Source organism: Canis aureus, chromosome 8 (assembly GCF_053574225.1).
Source record: "Canis aureus isolate CA01 chromosome 8, VMU_Caureus_v.1.0, whole genome shotgun sequence".
Taxonomy (NCBI): domain Eukaryota; kingdom Metazoa; phylum Chordata; class Mammalia; order Carnivora; family Canidae; genus Canis; species Canis aureus.
This window is the reverse complement of record NC_135618.1, coordinates 26,745,040-26,770,577: the sequence shown is the minus strand read 5'-3', so window position 1 is coordinate 26,770,577 and position 25,538 is coordinate 26,745,040. Positions and strand designations below refer to the sequence as shown.

The 25,538-nt window shown below is 38.7% G+C and overlaps 1 protein-coding gene across 1 annotated transcript in view; it reads left to right on the top strand.

The window, feature by feature from the left end:
- PLPPR5 (phospholipid phosphatase related 5) overlaps nt 1–25,538 on the top strand; it is a 121,463-nt gene that overhangs the window by 37,976 nt on the left and 57,949 nt on the right. Inside the window, exons 4-5 of the mRNA XM_077906988.1 lie at nt 4,172–4,304; nt 7,640–7,890. Coding sequence (XP_077763114.1) covers nt 4,172–4,304; nt 7,640–7,890 — 384 coding nt within the window. The remainder of the gene's footprint in view (nt 1–4,171; nt 4,305–7,639; nt 7,891–25,538) is intronic.

Sequence of the window (25,538 nt, the reverse complement as noted above, 5' to 3'; positions counted from 1 at the left end):
GGTGGTTGGAGACCTGCATCTGAAAGTTGGGGAAGAGAGAAATAGGATTCCTTAGAGTGGTAGGGATTGGAAATGCCTTTGGGAGAATAAAGTCCTCCAGGGAGACTTCTGACAGGGCAAGAGAGAAAGAACCAAAATAAAAGGCCCGGCACCATAGAATTTAGGTTTGTAATTCACAGATGAGAGCTTTTGCCTCCGAGGCAAACTCCATCTACTTTGGTTCTGTTTGGGTCATGTTGAGAGCTACCAGGAGGAGGGCCACCTCCACTCCTCTTCCAACATTACCTTCCTGGTGTGGTTTGTGTCTAAAACCTTTTCATCTATCTGATAACATCTATTTACCTTTTCTTTAAAAGTAATCAGGTTTTCTTTGATGCTGTGCTTTTTTTGAATTCTCCTAGAAGAAAGTACCAAATGTGATTAGATGTACAAGAGATTTATCAAGAGAAACATCTGTAGAAGATAAACATTTGAGGAGGGGTAGGCCAGAGAAGGCTGGGAGAGTATGGAGGTGTGACCCCTGTGAAAGAGAGGGGGAAGGAAGGGGAATGGGGTAGCAAGTACCTCAGACTACAGTGCAGTTTCAAGAAAGCCTTGGCCAGGCTGATTGGCAGTTTTCAAGTCAGAATTGCTAGTTGGAGGTATCCCACATCTCAGAGGAATAGGCTTTCCTGAGTACCCACACTATGCTTAGTTAGTCATTTACTAAATGGAGCCTACAGGAAGTGAGATCACAGTGGAACAGCAGCTGGGCCCATGAGCTGGAAAACCTCCCTGCAGCAGGAGAATCGGAGTGGCACGTTTTACTGATACCACAGATGCTTTCAGTGACTCAGTAACATTTTTTCCTAAATGTGCTTGCTACTGGCAGTTATTGTCCAATGAAGTGAAACTCAGCATCGAACCTTTATAAATTATTTTATCTGTGTCCACCCAACTAGATGATAAAGCTTTCTTAAAAGAGCAGTACCTAACATGGAACCCTTAACTCAGAAGGTATCTAAGTATTCATCATAATAAAAATGTTTTTTTTTTTTTACTACGTGAATTTGCTGATAGTAAACAATGGGAGTTCTGACTTAGGAAGTTGGGATGGGTGGAGAGATTAAGAGAGAGTATGATTTGGATGAGGAGTTGCACAGGTATCACAGTGAGGAGGGCAGAACTAGAGCACGTGAAGTAGACACAGCCATGGGAGGAAAACAGACACTAGGGTCTAGGCCCTACATTTGATGAGATGAAGTCCCAGTAGCACACAGAATGCAGTATCCAGAGAACATTGTGGAAAGGGCTAGAGAAAGAACTAGCGTGGGGAGAGGTCCAGCAAGATGGGATAGATAAGAGTTGAAATAGACCTCACTGCAACTCCCCTTTTTTTGAGAACTAGGCTTTCCACCCACAGAGGCAGTTTTCGTACACCATGACTTATCTTCTTAACTGGTTAATTGGAGCAAAATAGACACCTGTCCCCAACTGAACCCCCTGGGAATTTGAAGTTGGGGTTTGGTAAATCTAATTAGTTGAACTTTCCCTCAACTGAGCTGACATTTTAAAACAGGGCTCTTGGAAACTTCTGGGGCACTCATGTATGCTAGGAAATAGGAGAACTGGCTTGCAGAAAGAGAAGAATGAGTCAGGCATTCAGAGAATGAGCTGAGAAGAGAAGAGCTGAGAAGCAGTGTGACTCCAGAGATAGGGAGTGAGATGAGAGAGTAGTTGCTTGAACTTCTGAGGAATTTCCATTTCTGGACCTGATCCTGAGACCCATCCCTCCGAGTTCTGAGATAACCCTCCAACCCTAGAATAAGTTTCCAATTTTGCTTAATCCAGTGTGAGAGTTTCTTTTAGTAGCAGCCAAACAGTATTGATTGAGACAGCATTTTGGCAGATATGCTGAAGACACAAATAGGGAATTCAGAAACGTGCAATGTGCTGACATGCAGCCAGGCAAGAGGTTAGCATTAGGAAAACCAGGAAAACAGTAGCCCTGGGAAGAGGGGTCCCAACAAGGCAGGTCTGGTAGGATCCTGGTAACCAAACAAGTTATCAAGTCAGGGATGAGCACACAGGATCTGGTTTTAGGAAGAAACTAGGGTGTAAGGTAGAGCCTTCATCACAGGAACAAGGCAGAAAGAAGTTGGTTATCAGGAGTCCAGCAAAAGGTCAGCGGCTGACTGAGACCTCGGATCTAATGAGGATGGAATTCATGCATCCATTTAGTAAGAATTATTGGGTATCTGTTGTATTCTAAGGAATGTCATGTAGCATGTACTAACAGACCAAGTTGGGGGGTCAGTGTCCTAGGGAGTGGAGCCAATCTAGGAGTGGAGACCCACTGGTACCTGCTGTGGAGAAGAGAAGGCTGGGAGGCTAGAATTAGGCTGAGAGCCAGGCAGCTCATGATGTGGAGTAGGTGATAGATTCTTTGAATTTGGAACATTGTGGGGCAAAACAGACCTGGAAGTAGTTGAAACTGAAAATTCAGTAATTTCTTTCAAAGAGCAGAAGAGTGATTCAGAAAGGAGGAGAAGATGTCAAGCACACAGCTTATCTATTAGTTAGCTTCTTTTAGGGCCGTGGTGGCACCTGATGAGCCCGTAGAAAATATCTCTTGTGCCTCTTCAGGTCAGGTGAACTGTTTCACCACACACCTGCTCTACTTTATCAAAGTTAAAAATTTCAAAAAATTTCAGGAGGATTTGGGAGGCTATAAACTATAAATTAGCCTTTCCTAATTCAATCCAGTCTTACCAGATAGGCAAGACTGGGTTTCTTTATTATAATTCAGCTCAACATCTTCTGGTTTAATCTTGAAACTTGAACTCCTTGGAAGAAGAGATATAGTAAGAAAAGAGGAAAAGTTAGAAAGAATAAAAATTAAGAAATGCTTTATAATCGGTTACCCATGTAGGAGTAGAACTAGGTTAAATGTTTCATCTCCTATAAACTCCTGTATCTCCCACTTGCAATTTTGAATATCCTATAATACAGATGTTGCCTTTCATCGAGACCCCAAAACATTTTTCCAGGCAATGTCCCTGTATAGTACGTTACTTAACCTAGACAAGACGTACTGAAAACTAACCTTAATAATGACAAATTAGGCAACATACCATTTGCTCCAGTTTCTTTTCTCTTAATCATATTTCTAGTGTTGTTGATCATAGTATTAAATAGAGTCAAAAGATCTGGGGGAGAGTCAGCAATTTCTGCTTGGCTTCTGACTGGTTTGATGGGGACCAAATTATTTAACCTCCCTAAGCCTTCATTTCCTTATTCATAAAATGGAATATTAACACATACTCTAATACCTTGCTGGATGATTTTAAAGGACATGAATGAAAACCACTGCAAATGGTATAAATACCAAGGGAAGATAGGCAGGTCCTTTAATAAATCAGCATAGTAGAGCAAAGAATCTGTACCAGAATCTAATTTTTCTCCTTATTGGCTCTGTGGCTTTGGGCAATTCATTTGAATTCCAAGTCTTGGTTTTTTCAATTGTAAAACAATATGGTATTTTCTGTTTCATTTTTTTATAAAGATTAAAATGACATATGTTATACTAAAGTATAAAGAATATATTAATGACTGTAATTTTTAATACTGTCATTAATACAGAATAAAATAATGAGATTTTGGCAAGGGGTAATCTCATAGCCAAACACATGTGAATTGATTTTGGTTTTTGTTATAAAAGTATTAATATAATTTGACTTTAGGATGTCTTTATCCAATCCTTTCAAGAATACTTTCATAGAAAATTTTCATCAGAAAATTCATTGATTTCTGTGGCACTGTCAAATTTAAGCAAGACATAGTCCCTTAAAAATAAAACATGAAATTCAGTTACATACCAAAAATAAATGAGTGCATCCTTAAAGCAAAGATCCTTTGTAAATTTTTTTTAACTAAATCCATACAAAAATGGAATGGTCCGTTTGGATTCATAATTTATCAGCTTAATACTCCCTTGAATTGAGAGAAATATGGGTTGTACACATAGAGATAAGGTTCTAATAAAAGGGTTTAGTTAAGTAAATATGATTCAGTTTTATATTGAGATTGTTATCACTCAGAGGAGTTACTTTTTTGCATTTTTTCTATAAAATTATTCTTCATTTACACTGCTTAAATTCTAATGTTCTTTAACCTTTTATTTCCTTGCAAGATAATAGTTGGAGAAACTGCTGTGTTTTGCCTACAACTGGCCACACGGGATTTTGAAAACCAGGAGAAAACTATTTTAACTGGAGATTGTTGCTATATAAATCCACTGGTGCGGCGAACTGTACGATTTCTGGGTATGTGTTCACTGAATTATTTTTATTGTTGCTGCAATCATATTTATGTGTAAGCTAACCCCTAAAATGATCAGCATTTTAATCCTATGCAAATACTGGATTATATTTTATATGAAATGTTTTAGTTTGGCTTTAAAAATAACATTGCAAAAAATAAAAAAAATAAAAAAATAACATTGCATACTATGTTCATGTGGCTACACCTCAGGTATCATTTCCATATTACTTTAAGAAAAAAAAATAACACTACACTTGGATGTTTAATATTCATTAAGAAACTAAAAATTATATAATTAAAAGAAATTATTTACTGTGTTTATGAAATTTCAGAAACAATGGTTGGGGAGAAATGATAATCTAGTTAGACTGTTCAGTGTCATGAAAAACAAGAAAGATAGCTTGGCAAAGAAAAGGTATGTTGTATTCGTTAACTGCCAGATGTAGCACTACCTCTGAGCTTTTTTTTTTAATGTGAACAAAAACATATTAGTGATTTTATTAGAGGAAAAGATTTACTATTACATATTGTACACCTGAAACTAACATAACATTGTATGTTAAATATACTGGAATTAAATTTTAAAAAATAAAATTAAAACAAATTTTAGAAAAAGATTAACTGACTTTAACCTTCAGTCTGAAATTCTAGCTCTAATACATATAAGCATTGATGAATTAATGCAAATCATTTCAATTCAATAGAAATTTGGCCAAGACAATTTTTTTAACTGACACAATAAAGTTTAATATAAATTATCATTTCCTGTATTTATCAGATAAAAGTATGTCTTTATATACTAATAAAATTTAAGATAAATTTTGACTTGTGTTTAGATTAAGGTACTGTATCCTTCAATATATATTTCATATCAATGGGATCAAGATGAAGACTTTGGAGATATTATGCTCAGATCACCTAATCTATATATAAACCCACTTAAAGATTAATCAGATGTCATCATACCTTTGAATCTCTCTAAAGACAAAAGGTCTTCTTATCTCGGACTGTTCTTTCTATTGCCATCAAGTTATACATCTCCAAAGCCCTCATTTATACTGTTGAAGTAATAACTTTTATATGAAACTTTAAAAAGCTATTTTTTTCACATGCATCAATACTCCGTAATCTTTGCATGAGTCTTTTAATAAAAAAATAAGCAATAATATACTCATAACTAAAAATGATGAAATTGACACTTTCCAAAAATACTGTTAAAGCAAATTTTATTAAGCCTACTTAAGTAGGTATGTTTTGCATTTGCACATGTATATCTAAAGAATTATGGCACAAAATAAAGCATACTTTAAATCTCCGTATGTTTCTTATTATGTGATTTTATAAAATATTTAGGAGTGCTTGATTTGTTTCTTTTCGCTTGTTCATAATGATCTGGGTATTTCTAGTTGTTTAAAATGGGAAGTTTATAAGCAAAACATTACTGCATAATAGGGCATCATTCTTTGTAGGGAGTTTATCCTGGTGGTCAGCACTGTGGATACACTCATGGGATCTCACTTTAATAAGTATCTTTGTAGTACAATATTGGCCTTGGGCCTAATGCAATGAATATTTTAATTTAAAAGCACATTTGGGAACTTTGCAAGTATCAAGAGATATTTCCGTATCCTTATCAAATATTTCTCTCTATTTTACACAGGAAACCTTATTACAGCAGATAAAAAGAAGGGTTTGGTTAAATAAGATGAGTACATCTTAGCCTAAATTTCAAGGGAGTAGAGATGAAGACTTGCCATTTAGGTTCCTGTGCTGGGGCATGATGATTGGAAGGAGAGGTTACGTACAAGAGCATTTTATTGAGCTCCATTCTCTTTCATTTCTCTGCCTCTCCTAAGTTTCTACTTTTGATAGCATTACTTGTATGACTCATGACATGCTGGGAAGATGTAAAGAAAGAGCTTTTATTATTTTCTTTTAACATTTTTAGATAAAGAACTAAGGTTTTTGTTTCACGACCATTTGCATACACAGTTTTGCTATGTGCAGATTTATGTGCATCAGCCTTTTATAATCTTATACTTCAAAAATTAAAAGGATAGCCATGCTTCTGATGCTGGAAAATTATTTGATCCTGCACAACAAAATTATTTGTTTCCTGCATAATAGCCAATAATTAAGTATAAAGGTCTAGCAAATAAGCAATCCAGAAATCTATGACTAAAAGATAAGTGTCTGATTATTCTAATAGAACCATATGACTGTTTAATGAAGAAACTGTTTGGAAAGTATTCTGTCTCTAATCATTTATAATGTAAAAATACCTGATTTGAATATTATTTCCCTAAATTAAAAATAATAGTTTTTTCACATTGGTACCATATCCTCAAAGGTTGTATCTGTCAGTTTAGTTGAAAATGATACTAAGGAATTTATTTTGCCTACTCTACCTAAAGAGAAAGACAAATTTTGATTCTAATGACCAGTGATATTGAATTTAGAAAGAAATTTTTAAAACTTGAGTAAATTGTCACATTCCTTTCAAGGGACAAAAAAAATCTCTGTATACCTAATTTTCTACCTTCCGATTACCAAAACAAATAAATGTCAATGCTATAAAGATAATTGACAAATTATCATTTTGATTGCATTATTATTTATGAAATTGCCCCAAATTTGATAAATTAAAATACAAATATAAAATATAAGGTGGGACTAAGTTACTAGCTGTTATGTGACTTTTTAAAATATATTTGTAAAAGCAGGTTAAAAATTAATCTGAACCATTCTTCTTAAGATTTTCCGTGATATTTAAATGAAAGCTAATGGCATTGAATTTTACTGCTAATTGGCACCTCCAACAGAGTTAACATCAGTCTGGATGGGTTTAAGAGGCATAATCAAAGGGAGACAACTGCTTGGCTTTATGTTTGTAAGATGCAAAATATTTTCAAAATAGGGAAAATACAGATTGCCAACATTAGTACAAGGTGAGAGACGGAGCCCTCTCCAAAGAAGCATGTCTCCTTGTTAAAAACCACATTACCCAACTCTAGTCTTCTTCTTTATCTTATGTCTTACAAACCTGCCATGCATAAAATTGTAGCCAGTGGTAGACAGCGCGATATGTTAAATGATTTAACACTCTCATCACTCCAGAAAGCAAAGAGCTGGAAAGAAGTGAAATGGAAGAAACCATATGTATGTACGTATATGTATGAATGTAAGAATTATTTTGTAGTTTCCAAAATGTTGCCATGTTGGCTTATTATAGACTGAAATACAAAAACAAACAAACAAAAAACAAAAACAAACAAACAAACAAAAAACCAGAAAAACAACAAAAAACAGAGTTACAATGGTTTGTTTTCTTCCTCAGGTATTTATACATTTGGGCTATTTGCTACAGATATCTTTGTAAATGCGGGGCAAGTGGTTACAGGGAATCTGGCTCCACATTTTCTTGCCCTGTGTAAGCCCAACTATACAGCACTCGGATGTCAGCAGTATACACAATTCATCAGTGGGGAGGAGGCCTGCACGGGCAACCCAGATCTCATCATGAGGGCAAGGAAAACGTTTCCATCCAAAGAAGCGGCTCTCAGCGTCTATGCAGCTATGTATCTGACGGTAAGCAAGGATTATTAACCAGTTTTAGTCTATCTTTCTGTTAATTCTTCCAGTGAGGAAATTATTTTTTCTGCCATAATGGAAGTCACATTAACAGCTTTCTGTAGGCCACTTAATTTATTTTTAATAATAGCTGTTTGTACTGCGGATAAAATTAAGTTAGTTGACTCTCATGAGATTATGTGTGGGTAGTTGGTTGTATTAAAAAAATATAGCCATTAGCATTTCTATTTGAGAATATGTTTATCTTTATGTTAAATAGGGCTTAATGGAAACAAATTTGTCCCGTAGCAGTCCCCATAATCTTGTAATAACCCAATTAAGAAAACTATCCTGGCCTCTTAGCTGCCTACTCAAGCTCTAATATTTTCTGGTGGAGGCGGGGAAAAGAGAACTCTTTTTAAGAAAGATTTTAGTTTGGTTATTCGTAACTATGTCATCATAATGTCTCAACTAGTTTTAATATTTTCTCCGAGAACTAGCCAAAATGTCCTTATAAATTATGTTTTTCCCTTTTATTCTTGAGTCTTTGCCATCATTTCAGAGGTGAGAGCCAGGCTTCTACTGCAGCTGTCCCGGACCTCTAGGTGGAAGTAAATGGTCATGGTTGAGCACTTTACTGGATTTGCAGGAGTAGAAAGAAGGGCAGCCTTGACAGGCAGTTCTTGGCCCCAGAATCCTGCCATCAGCCCTCCCCTCTATTACCAGGATCTGCCTGTAACTATGGAGCTGGACTCCAAAAGTGTGCTCTGTAGGCTTTGCCATGGCTACAGTAAGAAGTTCAGAGAATTTAAAAGACTTTTGGGGTTCTCCATTCCAGCAATGCCAATAGCTATTTTCTTCTGTTTTCAGCTCACTGACTGAGATCTCAGGACCTAAATGCAACCAAATTTGGTCATTACTGATGACTTAAAAAATTAATTCTACCCACAAGGAGTTTTTTGATTATGGAAATATTTCTGATATTCTTGATGCAATCATGCCGGCTTATCTCTAAAAAGCAGAGAGAATCCACAGTAACACCCTATGACACCTCTCCTTGAGATTGGAAATAAAATTACTAAATAAGCAACAATTTAGGGGGAAAAATACAGCACTGTACATACCACTCACAATGGCAGGATAATTTCGGAAGCCATAAGCATATGCATTTTAACATTTCTGAAGTTTTCTAGCTGAGGCAATTCTATCCCTCGCAGCCCAGACTTTTAAAAATCCCATCAAAAAAGGCTTTCTGGAGTTAAAAATCGAATCTCATCCTATCCATTTTCTCTTCCACAGTCTTCTGACGTCTGCTGCACCTCCCTGAGTCCCCTCTCAGTGTGCTCCCAACTCTGCTCCTCCCATTTCTCCTGATTTCTTTATCCCATCAGCTTTGCTTTCTGCTTTCCATTCTAATGTAATTCCAACTTGATATGAAATCTGTTTATCCACGCACATTCTTTCTATTCATTATATTGCTTGACTGCATGTCCCACCTCTCTTAAAATATGAAGCATTCAGCCTTAAAATGAAGATTTTAAAACTTGAGTGAATCAGAAGTCACAAAATACTTTTCATTCACTGTCATCACATCTAAATCTGACATTGTTATTTGTATCCGAGTATGAATTGCAAATGTCTGCATATACATATGTGATCAAGCCAATGACTTGAGACCAATTCCAGAATACTCTCTGAGCCCAAATCCCATTACATGTTTATTTTAGCACTAATAGATGATAGATTTTGCTGGCAAACCAGGGTTTGCCAGTGGTGGTGAATGTGCTAGTATTATAAATACTTGATATTTTTGTCCTGCCAAAATCGTGTTTTCAAAGGCATTGCTTTGGGAGAAGGTATTATCCTTTGAAGTCCCGGAGAAATCTTCATATCTTGTCTTGCCTCTCGTCAGCTGCATGTGTTTTAGCCACTTCTTATATATATAATTATATGATAATTTATGTAGTAATTTATGTAGTAATTGATTATTTGTACTGATTTATTGAATCCTCATAAAAACTTCTTGATGTAGTATTATGATGCCCATTTCACAGGTGAGGACACTCAGAAAGCGAAGCAGCCTGTTCCAAATCCATAGAATCACCCATTTTCCTGGCTACAATGATTCCAAATATTCCAGAAAAGGACTATTAAATTATATTAGCTCCAATATGTGCATGGTCAGCTGAATTTCCTCCTGCTGCCACATAACCTAAGTAACTTTTATGCGTAAAGGTTACGGCCAAAGGTTCAGATGGTAGATATGTTTAGAGAAAAAAACATTTAATAACACTCCAGCACTCGGAAATCTTCTATCACTAAACAGTGGTTTGGACTAAAAGTCAGGATTCCTACTTGTAATTACATTGCAGAGTACCTCTGTCTTTTTAACAATAGATTCTGTTCTCTGCTAACTGCTTTTCTCTCTTCCCTACCATCCCTTTATGAGTGTGTGAGTGTGGGTGGCTGCTATGGCAACTCTGAATATAACTCCTGCTGCAAATGTAGGCATTACAGTCAGGTTTTACTGTTATATTTGAACCCTTATACATATATATTTCTTCCCAGCTTCACTAGAGACACCTTGGGAAAACTTTATAATAGAAATGTTGGGGTGTTTCAACACCCCATCTCATGAAATACTTGCCAGAATTTTGATGAGTAGGTAAATAGGAAAACAGCTGTATATTCAGTATTTTCTGTGGAAACAGGCTTATTGCTGTATTTAGGTAGAGATAAATTTGTTTAATGTTGTAGAGGTGTTATAAACATACGTAAATACATAAAATAAATAAGCTCTATTATGAAGTCTTTGAATAAGAACTGAGGCATATTTTTCTGATGTTTCTCTTTGTGGATTAGTCAATAAAATTAAGGAACTTGAAGTCTCCCTTAGCATTTGACTTTAATTAAGGCTTTGGGGATAATTTGATAACAGAGTTGTTCTCTTTTGCTTTACTGAGAACTTTCAGGGGGAAAAAATATATATCTCTATGCCTATTTTTGCAAATGTTGTTGGATTCCCAGGAAAAAAATTCTGAAGGTTATTTAACCCTCAACCATTAAATTTATAATTCAGTGTTAAGTCACGTTAGAATAATACTTAAATTTAGCTTTGTGTTATTCATTTCATATAAAACGAGAAGTTTTTCTAATTAAAGTCAAATGAACTTCAAAGTTGAGAATGAGAAATAATGTTTGGTGACTTTCCAGTGAAACAGAAAGACCTAAAATAATCTCTTTAGGTTACTTCCAATTCTGGCCTTATGTTGATTTTTCTGAAAATCTTTAGAAAAAGAAAGAAAGAAGAAAGAAAGAAAAAAGAAAGAAAGAGAAAGAGTCAGCTATGCTTGTTGGCCTTTTTCCATTATCTTTTGCTGTAAACAAACCATCCTAACCCTCAAAACAAGAATTTGCTATCCTCAGGATTCTGTGAAGGTGATCTGTGGTTTTACTGGTAGTCAAACCTTGCTTCTCTCATGGGTTGTGTTTAGCTGGTGGGGGGAGGGAGGCGCTGGGACAGCTCAGTAGCCAGGCCTTGCTCCTTCTCAAGAGATTTTCCCTGAGAGACTCTGAGAGCAACCCCTCCTTTATTTTTATTTTTTTAAGATTTTATTTATTTATTCATGAGAGACAGAGAGAGAGAGAGAGGCAGAGACATAGGCAGAGGGAGAAGCAGGCTCCATGCAGGGAGCCCGACATGGGACTCAATCCCAGGACCGTGGGATCACTCCCTGAGCTGAAGGCAGATGCTTAACCGCTTAACCGCTGAGCCACCCAGGCATCCCCAGCCCCTCCTTTAGTAGCATTTTCCCTAGTCTATATAGGGCAATGCACAGGTCCTCATTCTGGGGTACAGGAATTTGGGGAACACATGGCAGCTTGCCTGCAGCATTTAATGTCATGAGACTGGACAGGGATTGTGTTTGGTGGAGAACCATCGGGGTGGGTAAAAAGAAAAGCTCTGGGTTACCTTCAATATATTTGTCTTGAATGACTGATGAGATCTGGCTGCCATCAGAAAGCCATTCCTCTAAATCTTCCCTGCTCAGAAGCAATTTAATGCTGAAATGTATAAGATCCCTGTGCTCTAGATTTCAAATGAGCAAATTTGTGTCTGGTAGATAATCTATCAAACAGTATTTATTGAGCACCCACTTATACTGTGACTGCTCTGCTATTACCGCGACTACTGCTGCTGTGACCACTATTATTAGTCGATTGACATTTGTCCTGTCAGCCTTCAGCTAAGTGTCATAGGGAGCAGGGAGGTTACTAAAGACATCTGCAAAGTACCCATTGAGTTCCAATGTTTTCATTACCAAGGGACCCCTTTTATAATTTACCGTCTTCTTGTCCCACATTCCTCCATGAACTTTGTATTTCTAAATCTTCTATCTAATATAATGCTTTCCAATCCCAACTTAGGCCCAGATATTGAACAGTGGCCCATAATAATAAAAGTAGAATTATGTTGTGTTGAAATTGTACACATACAGTTATTAAAATTGCACACATACAACTATTAAATAACAAGCGTAAATGACTAAAGACACATGTATACTCTGCATCTTTACCATAGTTTTCCCTGGCTTCTGTAAGTGAGACTTATGATTAGGTATTCTGTGATTGACTCATGGCTTTATAATGGTGTCTGGTTCTCCAGGCACATCCCAGAAATTCCTGCGTCTTCCACAATGCATCAGAACCACGAAGCAGCGTGAGATCAGCAGTGTTGCCAAATGACTTAATATAGTTCCGGCCAAAGTAAAGAGTACTGACATTTTAGTTAGTGCATGTGGGCTTATTGTGGGTAAATACACTATTCTATTAAGCTCTTTGAAATATTGAAAAATATGTCATAGAATTCCATTAATATGTCATATAATTCCATTAATATTCCATTAATATTCCATTAATATGTTTGTCCTTATGTGTTAACAAATTCCAGGTTGGGGATTCCTGGCAACATTTGTACATCCTATTTAGGAAAACAGAATTTACTCTCATAGGACAATACAAGGTATAGTCAGGGCTCCATTATGACTTTTGTCGGCCGTAGGCACTTAACTTGTGCTCTCAGGGCCTCTTCTGCCTTTGAAACAAAAATGTATACTTTTACAACCTCATTGCCATAGAAACAAATTTATAAATAACATGATAAACATTTTTTAACCTAAATTTTCACTTTTCCTTCTGTTTTGAAAAAGAAATTAAGACAGTTTTATTGGTCCCTAAAAGTATCATGAGCCCTAGGTACCATGCCTACTAGATACGTTTTCCCTGAAGATAGTGAATAATAAAGTTCTAGTTGGAGTATGATTGTCAGTATATCTAGTTCTGACAGTGAGAGCCACTCAGTGTCCAAGAGGGAAGAGATCACTATTGCCAAGCACTATGAGAGAGTGCTTCAGAAGTAAGTGGTACTTGGGCTGGGTTTTGAAGATGAATACGATTTGAATAGGGAAAGAAGAGGCATTCCAGGTAAGAGGACAGTGTGAGCAGGAGACTGCAGATACAATTAGGAAAAAGTGAGGGGGAACCTCAGATGGGGAATATATGGGGGATTTAAGGATTAGCAAGGATAAATAAATCAGAAACACATGGTAAACCAACCTGAGGCTTCACATTTGGGTTAACAAGTAATGCGGAGTTGAAAAATTACATTACAGTAGTGCTTCAGAATTATTTTATTTAATTCAATTCCATAAATATATATGGAATACTAGAATGCATCCAGCCTGTACATGCTGATATAACCTCCTTATTTAAAATGGTCTGATAAAGTGTAAAAAGGGAACTAGAAAGGAAAGAAACTAAAAGTAAAGGGAATATTTTAAGGAGATTGTCAAGGAATCTCAGACATGAAATAAGGATTTGGATTTAGCTGGTTCTCTTAAGAGTGAGAGCCCTGGGGTTGATGAGACCAGAGTCAGATGAAATGAAGTGAAATGAAATGAAATTCCTAGTTTCTGAGAAACGGAATAAGCTTGGACTCTGTGAACTGTCAAGACCCTGAGCAATGGCAAGGGGAGTGTAGATTTGAGCAGCTGGGAATCCCTAAGCATTTTCTCTTAGAACAAAGGAAAAAGAAAGTCTGATCTAGACCAAGATCTCAGTGCTCCAGTGTGCACTGTGTGTGGGGTTTGCACACCATCATCAGCTTCCTTCGATGCTATGGCTAAACTTAGCCAAATCCCTGGACATCCTGCTCCTGTATCTCAACCCTCTGTCCCCCAGCTTCCATTTATTGGAAAGTAAGCCTCCCAGCCTCCTACTAAGTAGTTTATAGAACTTAATCTTCACAGTGGCTGGAATGAAAGTATGGCCATCTTCATGTTACAGGGAACAAAACTGAAGATACAAGAGGCTAATTAACTTGCCCAAGGTTGTATCGCTAATATTCATTGGAACCAGAAATAGGACACAGGCCAGTGTCACTCCAAAGCCAGCATTTGGTCTCTTATATTGCACTGCTTCCTGGTATGTGCCCAGTGAAAAGGAGGCAGCCACATGCCCTGTGATCTTCAGAGTGCAGTGCCTCACACACAGTAGGTGAAGAAAACTACTCCTACTGTGTTGATTGATTTAATTGAATTGATTGATTTTAATTGAATGTTGCACAGTATAAATTAGGAAGGTTGTTGAAAAACTGTATACTCCATAAATTCCTATCTCATGTCTTATTTTCCAGGCAGCCAAATAGCTCAAACACACAAAGTAATATAAATGGTCATGATGATTGGATTTTAATTGTGCTTTTGATTTTAAGTAAGTGAATATTTTATTTTTATGATCCTTAACTTGTAATATCTTATGTTCTGCACATCATTTGAGATGTTGAAGAACTTTAATTGCTTTTAAAATGACGACTTCTAAGTTACCTTTTACTTCTTTACAACATACAGTAATTGGATACATAATAATCTAACTGGCATTGGTAGTGCTTAATGCTCATTAGAGCTCCATGGTAGGCGCTATCACTTTGACCAGGTCCAACAGAACCCAGATTGCAATGGGCAGCTCTGAATGTGTGGTCATTTGATATCCCAGAATCAAACATTCCATTTATTCCATGCCCAATAACATGCTCAAGTCTATTTTTCAAAAGATGCATTAAGCTCTGCTGTAGAAGTAATGGACTTGCTCCTGAATTCCAAGAGCCACACTGAATTTCACAGTAGGGCTGGTCATGAGCTCCAGACTGTATGCTTTCCACTGCTGACATCTCAAGAACCATAGGGTCTCCTGGATCTTGTGGCCTAAGTAGCAGGGCTGCTTACCCCACAGGATCTTTTCTGTTCCAGGCCCCACTTAAAGCTGGCAGCTTTTCATGTCACTTGGCATATAGGCCAGAGCAGTATTCATAGGTGTGGGATGTGTGTCCCCAAGAACACAGTGATCTAAAGGTGCTGTGCTTTCTTTATGGTGGGGGTACAAGATACAATAATTTGTCTTTTACTTTGGATGGGATATGTAATATGTCCCTGGTCAATGGATCCCTAAAAACTTTACTGATGTTCCAGGCCTTGAATCTTATAGGGTTTATCTCCCAAGATCTGGAGTGCATGTGTCTTACGAAGGCCTCCAGTGTGCTGACCATCTTTTATTTATTTTGCTTAAAGTTTAGCATGTCATCTTTGATGCAGAGGATCAATATGATGGTCATGTCAGACTATGATATGGCAAAGTGCAGGAGGGTTAATATCACATTGACATAAACGGTGATGTAAAATTTGCCTATTCCATGTGAATGCGAACTCTTTCTCATCCTCTTTTTTGAACAAGATAAGAAAAAAATGCATTTGACAAATCAGTGGTTACTACTACTTGGTTGAAGATTCAGTAGTCTACAGTCATTCTCCAGGATCTGTCCAGACTGTTGCATTAAATGGAGATAAGATAAGAACCACCACTCCTGTATTCTTGAGATCCTAAGTGGTGGACAAATCTTTACCATCCCCCATCCCTCAATGCAGTATTGCTTTTGATTTACTATCTTGGCAGGAGTGGGCGGGTATAGTTTCATAAGCTTCCCACTGAATTTCCCCAATATTCCACCTGCCAAGGGGAACACATCCACCTGGATGTGTTCACAGACCTAGACACTTTGGCCCATACTCACTTACTATGTAGTCCTCCTAGGACCCTACTCCAGCGGGGGCCATGATGATGCTAATTCAGGTCTCCAGGTATCAATGACCCCTTAGACTCTGTGTCCAATAGTCTCAAAATATCTGGATATTCTCTTCTTCCCAATAGATAGTCACGTGAATAAATGATCAGAAGTCCTTTTGAGGAAGGACTGGGAAAATCCTTACATTATATACTTTCTGTAGAGTCACAGGGTCCTTTTCTCTGGGCACCAGCTGCCTCTTCAGTTAGTTCATTCTGATTTGGAAACTGCACAAAGGATTAAAACTTTTTATTGGGGCATCTACTTTCAGCTCTGCATTCTTGTTACCTTGTGGTTATACAGTATTTTTCTTGACTCCTCATCTTTTGCCTCTAGGGAGCACTATGTTCTATAAATCCTCTCTAAAACTATCTGCTGGTCAAGTCACCTTGGCTGTCACTCAGGCCTTCTTCATTGTTATGATAATTGGACACACCCACACCCACTCCTGCTTCCAGTGGTAAAGCACTGGCTTCTGTTTCTTCAGGCTCCCCAGGATCTGCATGGATGTAAAGGACCCAGCTACGTGGTAACCTCCTAGGACCCTACTCCAGCGGGTAGGGTCCTACCGTCAATCTTGGCCTACAGAGGAGAGGCACCCCTCAATTTCTGTGCCTTTCTCATTAGCACATTCCTGGTGCCTCAAATGGACAGTGTGTCCATGAGGTCCTCCTATACTACATCATCCTTTGGTGGGTCCTTAAGGCTCATATTATATGTCCATTTCAGCAATGCCACTTCTCTGAGCCTTTTAATTCCTTCCTCCACCATCTGCCAAAGCAATTCAGGCATGCCAGCTTCATGGAGAGAAAGTAATTCATTTCACCAGGCTTTTAGGAGCCTGCCCAGCAGGGAGTTTTCACTTTTTCCTGGGGGCCTTGCAAGAGTAAAATCCCACATCCCCAGGGAGAGTACTCATGTCAACAAACACTCCCTTATCTGTTTATATTTCAGCCTCCTTGATAAAGCCCCCTCAAAATTCAGCCATATAGGTCTCCCCTGGCTCCATCTGTCATGTATCGGCTAATTCATGCAGCAGTTTGGGGATAGAGGCTCTCTCCTCCCTTATTGGGTTCATCTCATCCTGAGCCACTAAGCCCTAATTGTGGGCCTGACAGCAGAAAGAAGAGGTAGAAGCAGGTCTTGAGAGAGTCCCTGTTGCCCTGGGGAAAGAGGCTTCTCATACCCCTGTTAGAATGTCTTCTGGTGTGGGTGGGACTGGGAGGAATGCTAGCACTGCATAGGTAGGGGTAGGTCACATCTGAAGGCTCCAAGGGTTTAGAGGAGTCTAATGAACCATAATCTTCGTGTACATCCTCTCAGATGTCTCCATCCCTCGTGTCAGGGTCTAGATTTTTCTTTCTATTTTTTTTGTTTAAAGATTTTATTTATTTATTCAAGATAGACATATAGAGAGAGGGAGAGAGGCAGAGACACAAGCAGAGGGAGAAAGCAGGTTCCATGCAGGGAGCCTGACATGGGACTCGATCCCAGGTCTCCAGGATCATGCCTTGGGCCAAAGGCAGGCACCAAACCCCTGAGCCATCCAGGGATCCCAGGGTCTAGATTTTTCTAACCAGGGTCCTGTCCTTGGTCTAATAGACCTGCCTTATCTGAGTGTTCAGTCATCTTTGAAGATCCCTAGACTCTTAGCTCATAAGTCCTAAGTCTGGCCTTCGGCTCTTTTTACTCTGACATTGCAGAAACAAAAACTTTCTATTAAGTTCTTTCTACTAAGAGGCACTTTGACCATCACACTCCATTTTGATTTGTTTGTTAGCTGTCCTCAGTTTTTCAATTTCCTTCTGTAGGGCACCAGCACAACTTAGTAAGAGCCAGTCAATCGCATTATCCCTCTAAGCATTGTTTCCAGGGACTTCTCAACTTCCCACATCATTGGCCTCATTAGGATATTTCTCTCCACTAGGGTGACTAACCATCAGACATCAGACTTCCAGTGCTGATATCAGGCAAGTTTAACCTGGTTAAACTAAACCAGGTTAGATCAGTTTTCTTAGCCCTACCAGAACAGTCTCCCAAGTCACTACTGGTGGGTTTTAGCAATTGGCTTGCTGCCTAGTGGACTGTACGTGCCTCATTTCCAGCAAGAACGTGTCCCCAGATCCCATCTTACCACCTCCTTTCTTAAATTGTCCCAATTCTGTTAGGATCCTCCAAGAAGCGGAAGCTGAGATAGACTTAGGAGTAATATTAGAAATAAAATTAGGAAACTGAGATGTACTGGCAGATTGGAGGGGGATAATACTTGTGAAAGCAGGTAGAAGCAAGATTGAATAGGGAGAGTCTCAGACCGCAGTGTAGACCTGAGAGAGTCTCGGCCAGTCTTGACCAGAGATTCCCATTAGGAGAGCCCTACACTGCAGAAATGGCTCAATCACCACCACCATCCCCCTCAGCCCCCTGGTTGGGGGCTGGCCAGGCACATTGTGAGCTCTGCTCAAACACCATGTGCTACAGGTGGACACTCAGCTCACTGCTCTCCCTATAGCAGAATGGCTGGCTCTTCCCTGAAGGGAGAGGAGAGCAACTTAACCTCTGTGGCTTGCCATACTTGTTTCATCTAGTTCTCACTCAGAGAGGATCTAATAAGCTAACACACAGCAAGGGGTTAACACTGTGCTGTATTATCTTCTGTCATAACTGCCTGTGCCAAATATACTTGCATTTGAAGTGCCTTCACGTATAGGAAAAAAAATTATGGCACTGTAATTTCAGTCATCAGACCCCTCCTAAATTGAGATAGTTTAAATCAAGGAGAATTCTTGGCACCTTTCCCACTGCATTACAAAAGAGGTTACCTTCTCCTATGAACACAGTCTGCTTTGAGCCATTTGTTTGTTTATGCCACTTAAAGAAAATCTTGGAACAGGAACAAAGGATTTCAAACAACAAGGAGAAATCCCTCTATAATGATACGGAAATGTAAAGTATAAAAATAATAACTATTATTACTGAGTACTTACTGTGCTAAGCACTTTACACGCAGATATTTATTGCTTTCTCTCCTTTGTCAAACATATTAATCGGGCATCTTTCTACATATAAGGATGTGCGCTATTAGTTTCCATGTGATGTAGAGAAGTATGATTTCCTTAGACTTGCTAAAATTTCCACTATCAAAGAACAAAACCAATAACTACCCAAAAGCCATCCGTTAATTTGAGCTACCATTCCATCTCTGAAAGAAACTTGTAGAAAGATCAGTTTATATTTCTGCACCTTATAAGCCATTTACAGTATGTTTTGTTCCCCCTTCACCCTCCATCCCCCCACCACACACTCTACCAATACTACTCAGATTTCATCCACAGTGACCTTACCAAAAGCCCCTTCAAATCCTTGTTTTGCCAGCCATCTCAACAACATTGAGGCTCTTGCTCACCCTCTCCTGTCTCAACTTTTCTCTTTTTAAGACATTGAGGAAGGACAATGTGTCCAAACTTGCTTCTTTCCTCAGTAATAAATGCTTTATTGCAATGTCAGAAAATTGTCTACTGGTGTTTACAAAGTCTCTGTTCTTGACCTTTGCTTCCCTCTATTATCCCTCCCAAGGGTGATCTCATGCGTTAACACCTCCATGTCTTCAAGTGAACCACCAATTCCTTCACCAACCTTAACCTCTCTCCTGAACTCCAGACTATTCCTAACATGAACATACCATGTGGTGTTCCATTACCTCTTTAAACTCAACATTTCAAAAGCCAAAATCATGATCTTGCCATTGCTCCAAACGAGCTCCTGCTTTTGTCTCTTCTGATTTGATTATTGGCATCCCTACCCTCCCAGTTACCCAAGCCTGAAATCTCTGAGTCACCCTCAACCCCTCCCACTTCTACACCCCCACATCCAGATGTCTGATTAATCCTGTTGGTTCCACATTTGAAATATCTCTCAAATCCAGACTCTTCTCTACCCTGTCCCCCATTCTGCTACTGCTTGAATTTGGCTCCTTTGTATCATTTGCCTTTACTATTGCAGTATTGACCCTGATCAAGGTTGATCTTTTTGAAGTTTTGTTCCATCTTTTTAACACTCCTCAAGCATGAGTGTTAAGCAGATCTCTCTTTGCACAAAAGCTTTCCATAGCCTGCCCTCACCAACCCTTCAATCCCTACATGTAGCATATGAAGCCTTCTTGATTTTGGCTAAAACCTGTTTTTTCTTATGCTATGGATTGCATTGTGTCTTCCTCTACATCCCACTCCAACTTCATACGTTGAAGCCCTAACCTCTAATTGTTGGTATTTGGGGATGAGGTCTTGGGAAAGAATTAGGTGTTGATGAGGTCATGAGGGTGGAGGCCTTATGATAAGATTAATGCCCTTCTAAGGAAAGAGAGCAGAGATCATATTGTTTCTCTGGGCCCTATAAAGACATAGCAAGAAGGCTGTCACCAGAACCTGACCATGTTGGCTCCTGATCTCAGATTTCCAACCTCTAGAACTGTGACAAAAATAAATGCCTGTTGTTTAAGCCATCTAGTCTGTGATATTTTGTTATGGTAGCTGGAGCTCAGTCACTTCTCTTATTTCGTAATGCCCTCTTTCATGAGTTAAATTCTCAGTTCATGGGAACTTTGTTCACAGTGGACCATTACCAACTACGAATCACAGTATTTTCTTCTACTTCAATTCTTTTACTTTTTTTTACTCTCTCCATCTGCAGTATCACTAGTACCTGTAGATATGGTCTGGTCAAACTTCTATTCACCTTTAATGCATTTGTCAAAATCTCTATTTTTAGAGACAAATATTTATCTCTACTATAAATAATAAAAAGCAGATCTGACAAAATGAAGTGAAAGGACAAGCTTAGAGCCCAGGTTCAGGGAATGAGCAGGAGCTGCTGGAGCCTGAGCAAACAGAGCCACAGTCAGAATCAGCCCACAGGAAGTGTACGGTGAGGATGCACTGCTCTGACCACAGGACCCTGGACACTACTGGCGCCACACCTCTTGATGCCTCCACCAGCACGGCTGCCACTGTGGTTGCGAGTGAAATGGATGTTTCACTTGACTTCTTTGGGTGACTTGTAGGCATATCTGTTTGACAGTGCGGATCATGTGCCAGCAGCAGTTGTTTGCCAGGGCTTAAAGGAAGGAGACACCCACCTTTGTGTGGTTTTGGCAGGGGAATGAAGTATATGCTTCTCATGTAAGAGGCATACCATGGAGTATCTCCCAGTTACAACAAAGGATTAAGATCCTCTGTAGTGAAAAAAAATTCTTTACCATTATGACCCTGATCAAGGTTGATCTTTTTGAAGTTTTGATCCATCTTTTTAACTGAAGTTAATCTACCCATCTTCAGTGGCACACCTATTATATTTGCCACCAAAGCAAATAATTTTTATATCTTTTCCTCTGTATGGAAAAAAGTACTTTCAATGACATTTACATGATAACAGTAATACAGTAATAATCACTATTTTTCAGTTTTAAAATAAATAAGAATAGATTTTAATTTTAAAGCATAAAAATGTAGAACAATTCATGTGTCTTGAAAATTTGCACTTAGCAACAAAAATACTATACATTTATATTATTTCATTAGTTCATTGTAATGGAATATTTCATTGTTTTATTATTTTCTTTCCTTAAGTTAAACATAAAAACTCCAAGTGGTCACACAAATAGGCAGAATTGAAATAACTCAAGATTCTTTCTTCATCTTTACAATTATAATCCTATTGTGTTTTTTTTCCTCCTCTCAAGTCTGCTTAAATGTAACACCAGAGGAGTTGGAGATGCTCTGGGGCCAAAGCTTGCAATTGAGTGGCTCCCAACTTTTACAGATTTACCCTCAACAAATATATGTAGCTGAGTCCACATGCCCGAGGCAGATGTGTAGTTGAGAGTTCTTCAAATTAACTTCCTTATACAATAAAATAATATTTATTAGAGATTATGTAATAAAATGTGCTGATTTAAAGTTTACATCTATGTTATTAACACTCAACAGTAACTGCAGTGATTATTTTAGCTTAGACCAATGTTCCACTTACTGTTGTTCCATAACAAATCACTCCAAACTTGGTGACATAAAACACTCTACTGTGCTCACAGACTGCGGGTCTGATATCTGAAAAAGACACAGTATGGCTGTCTTGCCTCTGCTCCATGATGTTATGGATGCAATTGGGAAGACTCAAAGGCTGACTCAAAGTATGTCTTGATACCTGAGGCACGGAGTCATCTGGAAGACTGCTCATTCATGTGTCTGCATCTGGGCTGCCAGCACATTGCCTTTCCATGTGTCTTGGCTTCCTCTCAGCATAGCAGCCCCAGGTGATCTGGTTTCTTACAATACTCTAAGCACAAGTGTTCCAGAGAACTAGACAGAAGTTCATGGGCTTTTATGAGTTCATAGTGTCAATCTGCTGTCTTTTATTGGTGACAAGCAAGTCACAAGACTGCCCAGATTCAAAGGGAGGAGAATTTAACTTCACCTCTTTCTGGGGAAGAGGCAAGGGAGCCAGGGGTTGGGAGACCATTGCAGCCATCTTTGAAGGAGACTATCAACTGCATCCACAAAAGATTCTGGGGGGCAGGAGCATGTTATTCCTAACACTGTTCATAATCGCCTGGCAATCATAAAGAGCAGAGAGACATTCAGTAGGGTTTATTATTGCATCCCCTTATTGCTTGCACCTGGGGCAGACTGCTGCTACTGCCCTGCCCCTAGTGTGCCACTGCCTCTGTTCTAATCTGGAAAGACCTTAGTAATGCTGCATTTAAAATAGATCAGCCTCCTTGTTTTATTATTTACATATTTCTGCCTCTAGTAGAGTATAGATTCCCTGAGATTAGAGACCATTTTTTTATAATAAGTACCACAATGTCCACAGTAGCATGAATATAATACAGACATAGAAAAGTGTGTTGATTGGTTCAAACAACTACAGCCGTATCTTAAATGCTCATATTTTGTAACCAGGAGATTTAAATAGATGCTTAGCCTTGTCCCCTGATGAATCTATAATCTCAAAGTATAGTGATGCAGAAAATGATACTCAGACTGAGAGGCTATGCCTACTCAAAGCACTGGATCGATTCCTCTGATAAATGGGGTCAATTCCTTAAATAAATTAAGCTTCTGCATTTTCTATGGCAATTTTATTAGAGCCAAGAGAGAAATGGTGATACTGCTTGGCATTTATATAAAGCCCACAAGCCATCTCACCAAGGCTCTTTGCCACTCTAACCTCAACTGGGAAAACCTTTCATCAGTCTGGTAACTGGAGAAGATGCCTGAATGGGATCTGTGCACATCCTGAGGATGGACAGGCCCTGCTGCATGCCTATAAATGATCCCAGTTAACCATAACTGCCCGTGGACATGGAGACAGCTGGATTAGATTCACAGAGATGCTGGCTGGTGAGGTCCCTGTCCTTAGCTGCGTCTGTGGCTGCTCCTGGTTACATTCTCACCATCCTGCACAGCACCCCTTTGGACCCTCCAGCAGCCAACTCTAGAATAGTCCTCATGCACTCTAAAAAACCCTAAAACTGAAGACCCGTTTGACTCTTATTTTCCCTTAAAAAGGGAGCCTGTATTTGCGTGAACAGCTAACAACTGCTGTCTGAATAAGTAACATCCTTTTGCTATGTGTGCTGGTACTGTGCTAAGTACCTTACACAGATTTTCTTGTTCAGTCCTCACACTTGTATGCCATGGGTACTATTAGAGTTTGCAGATTAAAGATCAGAAAACTAAAGCTCAGAGAAATTTAATAACTTGCCCAGAGTCACACAGCTAGTGTGTGCTGGAGCCAGGATCCGAATCCAGAATGCCTCTTCAGTGTGCTCTAAACCACCGCCTTCCGACTGCCTCCCAATAACTAAAGTACATGCCCTGGAGCGCTGACAGTGCAGAACTTCAGGTCTCTTAACCTTGGTTCTGCACCGCTCATGTCTCTGTAGTTTCCCAGGAGCAGTTTTGATTCCCATCGTGGTCCCTTGCTGCTCTCATGGCAATGGCATAAGCCGTGTTCTAGCACTGCTGGCTTATTAGAGTGAGCCACAAATCTCAGGACATTCATCAGATAAGAGACACTAAAGGGAGCCACCGCACGTAAATCAGACATATTTCTTGTATTTAAGTGCTCTCATACGTTCATTGCTATTATGTTTAACTTACTTACAATGCTACCCACTAATTCATCTGGGCCATTTTTTAACATAGAGTCACAGGGCCTTTTAACTCAGTCTATAATTGATTTTTCTTATTCCATAAAGTTTTCTTATTGGGTACTTTCATTTCTTGGAGCTCTGCAGTGTTAAGATTATAGCTTTGGAGTCATTTATGAATATAAATAAAACAGGGGAAATTACATAGCCAAAGTAGACAGTCAAAGGAGGTATTACTTCAGCATGTTAACACTTCACTCCCAGTTCTACAAACTTGGTTCAGACCCTCATCATCACTTGCTTGGATTATCAGTAAAATTTTCCTAATACCCTGTCTTCTTGCCCACCATAATCCACTCATTCTTTAAGTGATTTTCCAAGTAACTTTCCAAACTGGGAATCATAACATGCAGAGCCAGTTTCACGGGTGTATAACGTCTGTTGTCACACAGGCCCCACGCTCCGGAGGGCCCCACACTTGGTTTAATGCTCTGCTGTCACGATCTTGAGATGCTTAATGATATCTCAACAAGGCACTTCACATTTGCATTTTGCACTGGACTCTGCAAATTAGATCACCAGTCCTGGTAACATATAATCATGTAATCCACCCTCCTTCCCCACTTTCTTTCTCATAAATGCCCTAAAAATTCTTCTGTGAATTTCCTAAGAATTCATGAAATATAGTTTGGAAGCATCTGGATTTTCTTCTAATTATGTAATTCCATGACCGTAAAATATTTTGCAAATATAATTATTAAAGGGTATCAGAGATCTAATATTTACACAGACACTTCAAAAATTGACACAGCACTAATAAACATAAGGTCACGTTAAGTTTTCTTTATTTGGCTTGATTTGTTGTCTGCTTTGTTGTTTTATCAGACACATCACAACATTGACTTATATTGACCTGGTGGTGACACAGTTCTCAGGAATTTTTTTTTAGCTGTGATCTTTATCTTTTCCTTTAATTCACAGACCTAGATTGAGTTTTTCACTAATTGTCAGTGTCATCAATTATCTTAGTGTCTGATAAGAAATGTCTAAAAGGGCTCAAAATAAAAGAATCATGATTCACTCCATTTTTATCTCAATTTAGAGTGTGCGTACCACATTTTAAAGAAGAATTTTAAATCAGACAATGATGAGCTGGTTTAATTCTGAAACATTAAAAATAGCAACTCATTCAATTATGTATCAGTCCATTTGGGCACCTACGATATTTTGAAGATTCAGAGACAACGACCCTCAGCCTCTGATCTCAGGATACATGCGTAACACTTAGATGTGTCCGGGAGGTGAAGAGATATATTGATCTGCTAGAGCTTCCATAACAAA